Source organism: Ceraceosorus guamensis (assembly GCF_003144195.1).
Source record: "Ceraceosorus guamensis strain MCA 4658 unplaced genomic scaffold IE81scaffold_95, whole genome shotgun sequence".
Taxonomy (NCBI): Eukaryota; Fungi; Basidiomycota; class Exobasidiomycetes; order Ceraceosorales; family Ceraceosoraceae; genus Ceraceosorus; species Ceraceosorus guamensis.
The window spans coordinates 47,397-57,056 of record NW_020290090.1 but is presented as its reverse complement, the minus strand read 5'-3'; the positions used below and the strand labels follow the sequence as shown (position 1 = coordinate 57,056).

Here is a 9,660-nt window from a genome sequence, read left to right as displayed (position 1 = left end):
CAGAACAGTCAAAATGATTCTTTTTCCGATACGCGATAGAGGGCGCAGGCGTGCAACCTTCTTTGCTCGAGTCGAGCGGTGATTTTCGGATGATTGACTCGCTCTGCCACCCCTCCCGGCTGCCGATGCAGCGGCGACGGCAATGTCCACTCGTTGCTGATGTTCGACGAGAGCAAGCCAGAAGAGGTCAAGCGTGTCAAGCAGTTGGTCTACTCTGTGAGTGCGTGCGAGCGAGCGCGCGCGCGCAGCGAGCAGGGGCGGAGCGAAAATTTCCGCCTTTTCCCTACACACACACACACACACACGCTTGACATTTTCTCTTACTGCTTGCGCGCGCCCTTTCCCTCCCCCCCCCCCACCGGGCAGTTTGCGTACGCCGCACAAGCGTTGGGAGGCACGTGCACGGGGGAACACGGGATTGGTAGAGGCAAGCGAGATCTGCTCGAGCGCGAGCTTGGCAAAGGCACCGTGGACCTCTTGCGTACGCTAAAGCGCACGTTGGACCCTCTCAACATCATGAACCCAGGAGCATTGTATCCAGACGATTGATCTTGGAATGCCTTTGACAGATCTTTCATCATCCGCGCTGTACCGCTCTTTCACCTCTTTTTTGGGCCCCCACCCCTCCCTCTCGTCGCTTGCGAGTTGCGATCACTCGCCGCTCGCTTCGGCTTTCTTGGCATGCTCTGGCCACCAATACGGTATCCAAGGTCTCACGCCCAGCGTCTTTCCATCTTGCGTCTGTACGCTCATCTCGAGCGCATTTTCCGCACCTGGCGCCAAGAGCGTCCTGTGCACTTGTTCCAGACGAAGCAAGGCCAGTCCCACGTTGTGAATGCTACCCAGCAGACGTCCTGCTGATCGACCCCTTGCCGCGCTGCTGCTGCTGCTGCTGCTGCTGCTCGCGCCCGTAGACCGCACATCTGCCCCCGAAGTTGTCGTGGCATCGAATGAAGGGTCGTAAGCGTGCTCGGAGGGAGGGCTAAAAGGGGCTCAAGGCAAGCGTGAGCATGGGAGCAGAGCGCGCGGGGGGGCGAATGAGCCGGAGCGCAAAAGCTGGCCAACTCACCCGAGCTGAGGATCGTACAGAGTGATGGGAACGACGCGCTTCCTGACTACGCCCGTGTGATGTGTGCGCGCCGTCAATTCTTGTCCGACGTAGCAGCCCTTCTTGTAGTCGACTGTGGCAAGCGATTGCTGCACCGTGAGCAAGAGCGCGTGATGGAAAGGGGGGGGGGGGGGGGCGAAAACGTCGCATGGCCCTCTCTCTCTGCCAACTCACCTCCGCCCATCCAGTCCACATTGACTTCCAATGGCAGACTTGCACCGGGCACGAATTCGATGGGACCCTCGCCCACTCCTTGAAGATAGCGATGAACGGTGTGCGCATCTCCTGTATCGTCTTGATGAGGGACATGGCGGCAGGTACGAGGGGGATGAGCTGGAATGCGCTCGCTGTGCTTTGCGCTCGAGCGCTCATCGCTCACTGCTCATTGCTCACCATTGCCACGCTCAGCCTGCACCAGCAAGCGATGACCCATCTGCGGTGTTCGGGCATCCCTGGCTGCTGCTGCTCCTGCTGCTCGCAGACTCGACGCTTGACTTTGATCGAGTGCCAAATGCGCATGGACGCGCCACTGCTTGTTGAAATGTTGCGCATCCAGCTTGACCTTGCTACGAAGTTTGAAGCGTCGAATGTGATGCATGACCTCTTCCAAATTTCGCTCGTCCAGATCCAACACCACAGCTTCGCCATCCGTCTCTTGCGATAATCGAGAGCGTTGCGGATGAGGATGCAAGAATACGGGGGCGAGCATGCGACCCGAAGGTTGCAGGAACGCTCCGTACAGGAGAGGTGGTGGCGCTGCTTGCTCAGGGGCCAAAGGAGGAGGAGGTGCGTCGATGGTGAATGCGGCGGGTGCGACGTTGCACGTGAGCAGACCTTGAAGCAGCTTGACCGTCTGCGGACCGTGCACGCTGACTAGCGCCCTATGAGGTACGGTCATCTGAGCGTCATTGTCGTGTGCGTGTGCGTGTGCGTGTGCGTGTGCGTGTGCGTGACTGGTGTGCAAGCAGCGTTTGAGCTTGGAAGGAGCGGGCTGCTGCTGAGAGTGCGGAGCAAGGGCGGGAAGGCGGGCGGCGGGAGAACATGAACAAGAGCTCAGCAGACGGGTCAGATGACCTCGCTGTGGCAATGCATGCCATGCGCTACTCGACATTCTTCTGGTGCAGGATTTTCAGTGTGCGCTGTGGTGCGGAGAAAGCAATGATGGCGGTAGCGATGGTGATGGCCCAGACCGGAAGATGAGGTGGAAGCTGCGAAGGTGGAGGGCAGGCATGTGTGCAGTCAAGAGTCACGAGTGCAGTGCAGTGCAGTGCAGCAAGACCACGCGCCATGCAGCAATTACAACGCCTTGTGTGCATCGCCGCTTTCACGTGACGGGCGTCTTTGGCACCGCTGCAATCTTGGATCAAGAATCGTGAATCGTGATTCAGAATCAAGAATCAAGCTGCAGCTGCAGCTGCAGCTGCAACATATCATGCACCGGGCGTGCGCCGCCGCCGCCCCCTGACGATGATGATGATGTCGCTCGAGCAGCACAGAGCTGCACGGCACGGAGCAATAAGAAGCGCAAGAGCAACACAGAAGGCCGCTCGCTCGCTGCGTCGCGCTATCTCGGCGTACTCGTGGCTCGTGACACGACTCGCACTCACGACTCAAACGCACTCTGACTGATTCGCGATTGATGTTCATTCGCACTCGTGACTTGTGATTCACGATTGAGACTTGGTCATGGCGCTGTGATCTGCACACCCACACCCACACCCACACCCACACCCACCCACACGCACACCCCTACATACACACATCTCATCATCCACCATCATCCCTCCTTCAACTACACGTAGACCCTTGCGCGCACACCTCCCATCGAGATGGCTACATTCACCCCGATGTCTAGCGGGTCAGACCGTTGGGCAGAGGATGAGCAGCCCTCGCTGTTACCCCCTCGCAGGCATCATCGCGGTGTAGGGGCAGGGCAAGGGGCAGGTGCGGGTGCAGCAGTGACAGGCAGGAGACAAGCAGCAGCAGCAGCGGCGGCGGCGGCGGCGAAAGGTGGTGCTCCAGCAATCAGCAGCAATGTCGGCAGCGCATCTGCAAACCTCAACAGCGCCTCGTTCGCATCAGCCGCCGCTACCCATGCTGGCAACGCAGCAGCATCATCGTCATCATCATCCACAGCACCCAAGCGTGCACCTCGATCTTGGGCTTGGCTTCACGATGCTGCCAACCTGACAGGCGCGAGCAGCAGCACAAGCACAGGCGCAGGCACGGGCACGAGCACGAGCACGCAGCGTCTTCCACCATCCGCACGCTTGTCGCCCTTGCAGTCCGCTCGATCAGCATATCACCCCTACGCTCACGAGAGGACATCTCTGCTCAGCGGCAACAGGGAGCGCATGATCGGCGGCCGCACCGGCGCCGGCTTCACGCCAACATTCCCCAGCGATGCTGCTTCTGCTGCTGCTCCATCCCCCTCGCCGCACGCTCACTCTTCATCGCATCACGTTCCTACCGAATCGCTGCAGTCCGCACCTGCAGCCAGGTACAGATCGCGTCATGCTCGTTTAGGCAGCGATGATAGGCACGCCAATCAGCCACTGTGGAAGGACGCTTTCAGACCGCACATGTCAACGGTGGAGAGGTGGTTGAACAGCTGGTGGAAGAGATGGGTGGTGCTCGCAGTTGCGCCCAGCCTCGTGGTCAGTCTGATACCTGGCAAATTAGCAACAATGCCGCAGCGACGTTGTGACCTTGACGCTGCCTCTCTCTCTCTCTCCCCCTCTCTCCCCCTCTCTCCCCCTCTCTCCCCCACAGGTATGGTTCTGGTGCGCCATGCCCTTTCCAAAGACCGATCCTTACGACCCCAATCCACCTTGGTGCGATCCTGAAAGCAGCGGTCTTGAAGCTCCATGGTGCGGCGATGGCGATGGGAACGGTGACAGTCCCAACAGGGTGGATGCCAACTTTTGGTTCTTTTTGCTCTTCTACTACGGCATCTACTGCGCCGTCGGTGCGTCCATTCAGCGCCGGCACGCAATTGGTGACGCATCTGACGCATCTGACGCATCATTGCTGATCAACACGCTCTCTGCTCTTGCCCACAGCGCTGATATACATCACGCAGCTATTCTCCCTGTACCGCCTCAATTGGTGGCCGCGCGCATTGGGTGCTCGAACCAGCTACTTCACCTTCTGGCTGCTGAGTCTAGGCGCAGGCTACACTCTGCACACGTTCTCGCTCGATGCCCATGCAGGATGGTTGCCACCCTGGCTGGGCGGTGGAGCGGGCGGAGGCACGGGTCACGACAAGGCTCCAGATCGTCCCACCACCGACGACGATATCCAGTGGCAGCGCAAGACGCTCTGGGTAGGCCTCGCCTTTGCTACCATGGCCATGCCCGCGCTAGTCTGTCTGGCCGGGCTCAGGCGCAGCGGAAGGCAGACGTATCGGCACAGCCTCACGGAAGCCCAAAAGAGTGAGTGTGGCGGCATGTACAAAGCGCCTCGCCGCAGCTTTGTCTCACGTTGCGACTGCGCTGCTTCCCCCACCCCGGTCAGCGTTCTTGGAACGACAACTTGCTCGTCGTATTCCAGCTTCCTACACTCGCTTCCTCTGGTTCATGACCACCATAGGTCTTGCCCTCGTGGCGCTCTTGGCAGGTCAGGGTTATGCTAGCATCTACCTCTCCTCCTTGCCCCACACGGGCTTCGAAGGAACGGCATACGTCATGTTCTGGACTGTCAATGTCAACGTCCTCATGCTCATCAGCATCTGGATCCTCGAAGAAAAAGTGCGAAGCAGAGCGCTGCTATTTTGCTTCAAGTACTACTACTTCTTGGTGAGTTGGAGTGCAGTAACGTTTGTGCAGCGCGCACCTCTGATGCGCCTGTTGTTCGTGCCTCCCCCTTCGCTGTTGCAGGTCTACTTTATGTGAGTGGAAGGCGTGTGCCCGCAGCCTGCGACGGCCGACTCACACCCATTTCCTGCGCACACACTACAGCTTCTATCGCAATCTCTTTGCTCGATTGCGATCATTCGACCAATTCGCATTGATCCAGTTGCTCAGCTCTTTCTGGGTCTGCATCTGGTATCCCTTTAGGTGCGTTCGAGTACGGTCATGGTGCCATATTTGGCCTCTGTAGTGTCCCTCTGACGTTTTATCTCGTGCTCTCATTCAGCATGACGAGCCTGTGTCACCGCATCACACAATACTTTAACCCAAATCCTCGGTCCTGGGAAGAATACGTCGAGAGCGTCGGTCTGGGTGAGATGATGCGAGCGTGCATCACTTTTTTTTTTTTTTGCCATCTCGACGCACCGCTTACGCACGAGTTCAATGTAGCGTTCTACCTGCGCAATTTGGCGCAGAATACGACCATGCTAGCCTTTTTGGGTTGGGTATCCATCCTGCACTTTGGAAGCAATCAGCGTGAGTCGGAGGAGCCGATGTGCTCCAGCGATTCGCACCATGCCATTGCTAAAGCCGTCTTCTCTTTCCCCTCCCCCTCTCTTCTTGCGTTAGACCTGTACCCCTTTTTTGCGTTTGACGATAAGCGCGATCCCTACAACTACCAGCTGACCATGCTCGGTTCGCTGGCCATCTGGGCTAGCGAGCTGGTGAGCAGCTTCTTGGCCCGTTGGCTCTGCCTCTATTGCTTCTCCGTCGACATTACCAATCTTGGCCTGGATGAGATGAGACAGCATCCGGAACTCGTCACTAGCGTCGTTTGGTGCGTTGCTTGCGCACCGTCGAGCAGATGGAGCAGCGCTCGCCAAGAGCGCAAGCAAATGCTTTCCACTCACACGCCCCGCGTCTTGGTCCAATCCCGCAGGACATCCGTGCACGTCTTGCAAGATTGTCTGCTCTTCCTCATCAGGCTCAACTTTCGTTGATCATTCAGCGGCCCTAGCGTTCGCACAAATTTTTGAACCACATACACATCATTACATCATACCCACAGCAGGCTTTCTTCAATGTACACGCTTTTTATCTCGCTTTCCTGTGCGGGTTCTGGGGCGCGAAAAGATGAAAAAGAACACACACGAGGCAAAAAGCGCTTAGACGTCCAGATCGACCAGCGAAGCGCCTAACAGATCTTCTTGAAGACTGCGCCGTCCGCTGTTCTTGCGACCCTTGCCCAGATTGGGAAGAAAGTCGCCCTTGATCAGCTCTGGCTTGACTTGGCTCGGCTTCTTGCGGTGCTGTCTCATCAGCATGGTCGTTGCGGCTCCCGTGCTGATACCTGTAAAGTAAGGTGCCCATTTTTCGAACCAATTCGGAAAGCCGAGACGGATGGGTGTGCGTCGCTCCAGCCGAGTCTGCGCGGGGACGATCGACGGGTCAGCCAGGTGCAGTGCGCGAAGACTATCCCCTCGCGCACACTCACTTTACCGGCCACTGCTCTTTGTTGAAGCATTTCCGATTCCCTCAAATGGTGGGCGTGATGATGCTCGTCAACGACGGCCGGGTACACTAATGATCCATCAGGATTGTGAGCAGTGGATGCAGCCACAGGTGGCGCCGGTTCCTTTGCTGGAGGGGCCACTTCCTCTTTCTTCTCTGGCGAAGCGGCAGCCGGTGGCGTCGTCGTCGGAACGACGTCTTTCGCTGGATGCGATTCGTCCGTCTTCTTCTCTGGCAGCGGTGCATCTTTCGTCTTTGTCTCGGCTTGCTCCACCTTATCCGCGTGTGCTTCTTCGCTCGGCTTTGTGTTCTGAGTCGATGTGACGTCCTTCGGAGTAAGTTTGTCCGCACCGGGCAAGCTAGCAGGATCACGGTGCACTGCAAAGTCCTTGGCTTCTTTGGGATGTTTTGAAGAAAATCCACCAGTAAAGTACTTGACGCCTAACAGGCCGATCCCTAGACCCACACCAGCCGCCATGAAGTTGCCAATGCCTCGAGGCTAGATATCGACACCAAGTCACTGCGTCAAACGAAGGCGGCACGGTGAAGCTCTCGGATGAAACTGCACTCACCTCAAGATCAGTGCTGGACAGTAAAGATCGGCGCTGCACCGCTGCTGGGTCCCTATTCAGCGAAGTCGTGCCAGCATCCGTCGGCACGCTCGCGCCTCCGCCGGTTTGGGTCTGCGGTGTGGCTGGCGCGGATGCAGGAGCTGTGGGCGTTGTTGGTTGGCCTGGATCCGCTTTGGGCGGCGACTCCTTGCCATCCGTCTTCGCAGGCTGCTCTTTACCATCCGTCTTCTTGGAGTCTTCCTCCTTGCCCTTGCTACGCCAATTCTTGAACTTGTTGTGCCAATTCGTGATGAAGTGCGTTTTGCGCTGTGCATAATAGACTCCACCACCCACGCCCACGAAAGCCAGCGCGTTGCGCGCGTCTTTGAATTTCGAAGTCTGCCAGAAGGGAAGCTTGGCTTTGACCAAGCGACGCTCGAGCTGAGACTGTGAGTACAAGTGTGAGATGATGAGTCCTTGAAGAGCTATCACAGTAGACACGAACACGCACTGATCTGACGACGCTACTTCGCCGTGTGTTGCTTGATTGTGAAAGCTGCAAGGACAGCCTCGATTCGTCAGCACGGTGCACGATGTTCTGTGCGGGTCGACATCGATGACTCACGATTACCTGCCGAGTGTTTGCAGTTTGAATAACGGAGAGTGTATCATGTTCAGTGCCGGTGCCTCTTCCAAATCCCTCGTCATTCCTACTCTTGGCCTGCGCATCTTCTTTGAAACCCCGCGTCTCAGCATAGCTCCACCGTCGAAGTCCTGATGTGCCCGCATGGCTTAGCACGTGGGGCAGCGTCATCGCCCTCTCCCTCGCCTCTCTCATCCCTTTGCTTTGGATGATGACGCTGCCCGCGAATCCCTACTCGGACCTGCCGTTCAGCTTGTGTGCTGCGCCGTCAACAGGATGGTGGGGAACCTTTTCGCCCTGCGTGGCGGTGGGAACCGTGGCGGGATGACCGTGACCTGCAAGGTGGCCAAAGAGGTAGCCAACGCCCAAAGCGCTCAACGCGTAGCCCCACTGTCTGAGCGAGCCGGGAATGGGGCTGTGCCAACCTTTGCCCGCAGCCTTACCATGGCGCTTGAACAAGGCGCTAGCGTGGTCACTGGCACCACTGTGAGCCGCACTCGACCACATACTTACTTGGTCAAGCTCGCCCTGCGTTGGGATAGGAGCTGCAGAAGTGGAAGCGGCGCTGTGCAAGGAATAGTTGGGCGAGGTGAGCTTGTGCGAGAGACATAGGCGCTGTATAAAGGTGAGCGGCACGACTTACGCGACTGCCGTGTAGAGTATCAAGATGTTTGAGAATCGCATGGCGAAGCAGAGATGAGGCTGATGAATCGAAGAAGCACAAGACCAGCTTGTATGCTCGCGAGTTGTATTGTGTTCTTGAAGAACGTCTGGAACAAGAGGAGGAAGCTTGGAACAACCACCCAAGAGCCAGCTTGGGAATCGCGCTGCGATGTAGGTAGAAGAGAAGGAGGAGCTGCTTATTGAAGCTGACACCTAGCTGTAGCTCGCGCGGAGGCGAGAAGGGCGAAGGTGAGAAGGGAAGCAAACTGTTGTGACCATCGATGCGGTTTGGATTTTGCGCGCGCGCGCCCGTTGCCTTGTTGGGCACAACTATATATAGCGCTGTGGGAGGATGGCGTATTGCCACCTCCATAGACTCATGACTCGTGAAGTGTGAGAAGAAGCTATGGCTCATAGCTGATAGCGCGCAGAGAAGAGCGCTGGCACGCGGGCGTATAGCGATGACCGACCCCATCACGTATGCGCACGCGTATACTATAGCTGCTTGTATACGCAGCCACACGCAATCACGTTAATTGCTGCGCCCGCGTGTGGGCGTTTAGATGGGCGGGCGGGCGAAGACCCAAGGGGTCACCATTCGTGATTCACTGATTGCGGCCTGGCGTGGAGGTGTGGGCGAGGTGACGCATAGCATGTCAGCGCCTACCCGTCGCTATACGGACTCGTGACTCATACTCACAGCGACTCGTGACTACAACTCACACTTACTGCTGCTGTATGCCATCATTGATGACATACTTGCATGCTGCACGTTTCCATCGTCGTGCCGCAAGTGTCCCGGTGCACTGAACGCAGTCAAGCTCGCTCGCAAAGCGATTCTATGCTGCCGCCTTATCGCTTATGGCGACCCTATTGGGAGCGGCAGTCGTGAGCGCGGGGGATGAGTGGCAAAGGGCGTACAAGGCGGCAATTGAAGTGAGAAGCGGTGGCGAGGTCCATGCATAACGTTCAGATTATCGAATATCGTCACAGCACATTCGTGATTCGTGATGGCCAATCGATTCGCGAACGAATCTGAATCGAGGCTGAGTGCAAGATGGGGCGCATGGATCGGCTAGCTGCGCTGTACCGCACCAGTTGAGTAGTAGTTCGAGTCACAGTCGTGAGTGCACTCGTGACTGCCCTCAGAGTTGACAACCTGTCGCCACACCTCCCTCCGAAGATGTCCCGTGATCCACGCCACTTGAGGTCTAGTGACCAGACAAGGAAATCCTTGCTCGATATTTGCATTCAATTGAAAATCTAGAATTTGAATGCTTCTTGTCATCGTGGCCCTTTGACTATCTGGAATCCTCATTCGTGCCTCCGAAC

General features: G+C 57.3%; 5 protein-coding genes across 5 annotated transcripts; 2 read left to right on the top strand and 3 right to left on the bottom strand.

The window, feature by feature from the left end:
- Positions 1 to 132: 132 nt before the first annotated feature.
- IE81DRAFT_294329 (D-lactate dehydrogenase) lies at positions 133 to 549 on the top strand (the record flags this gene model as incomplete). Its single annotated transcript, XM_025512050.1, has 2 exons — positions 133 to 216; positions 367 to 549. Coding segments are annotated over 2 exons (267 nt in total), but the record flags the coding sequence as incomplete, so codon positions are not given.
- On the bottom strand, positions 372 to 2,339 carry IE81DRAFT_326196 (Aminomethyltransferase folate-binding domain-containing protein). The gene is made up of 4 exons (XM_025514751.1): positions 1,502 to 2,339; positions 1,283 to 1,402; positions 1,070 to 1,181; positions 372 to 982 (listed from the first exon to the last, which is right to left on the bottom strand). Exons 1-4 carry the CDS (start codon positions 2,217 to 2,219, stop codon positions 652 to 654), a joined length of 1,281 nt encoding a protein of 426 aa, XP_025366947.1. The 5' UTR covers positions 2,220 to 2,339; the 3' UTR covers positions 372 to 651.
- Positions 2,340 to 2,695: 356 nt separating this feature from the next.
- On the top strand, positions 2,696 to 6,049 carry IE81DRAFT_326195 (hypothetical protein). Its single transcript, XM_025514750.1, has 10 exons — positions 2,696 to 3,765; positions 3,881 to 4,076; positions 4,171 to 4,542; positions 4,625 to 4,905; positions 4,987 to 4,997; positions 5,068 to 5,166; positions 5,246 to 5,331; positions 5,410 to 5,496; positions 5,590 to 5,797; positions 5,900 to 6,049. The coding sequence occupies exons 1-10, from the start codon at positions 2,938 to 2,940 to the stop codon at positions 5,958 to 5,960; spliced, it is 2,229 nt and encodes a 742-aa protein (XP_025366946.1). The 5' UTR covers positions 2,696 to 2,937; the 3' UTR covers positions 5,961 to 6,049.
- IE81DRAFT_258093 (hypothetical protein) lies at positions 6,043 to 8,021 on the bottom strand. Its single transcript, XM_025511371.1, has 5 exons — positions 7,648 to 8,021; positions 7,534 to 7,578; positions 7,044 to 7,469; positions 6,455 to 6,970; positions 6,043 to 6,386 (listed from the first exon to the last, which is right to left on the bottom strand). The coding sequence occupies exons 1-5, from the start codon at positions 7,858 to 7,860 to the stop codon at positions 6,126 to 6,128; spliced, it is 1,461 nt and encodes a 486-aa protein (XP_025366945.1). The 5' UTR covers positions 7,861 to 8,021; the 3' UTR covers positions 6,043 to 6,125.
- Positions 8,022 to 8,944, bottom strand: IE81DRAFT_258126 (hypothetical protein). The gene is made up of 2 exons (XM_025511372.1): positions 8,309 to 8,944; positions 8,022 to 8,230 (listed from the first exon to the last, which is right to left on the bottom strand). Exons 1-2 carry the CDS (start codon positions 8,801 to 8,803, stop codon positions 8,183 to 8,185), a joined length of 543 nt encoding a protein of 180 aa, XP_025366944.1. The 5' UTR covers positions 8,804 to 8,944; the 3' UTR covers positions 8,022 to 8,182.
- Between the last annotated feature and the right edge of the window lie 716 nt (positions 8,945 to 9,660).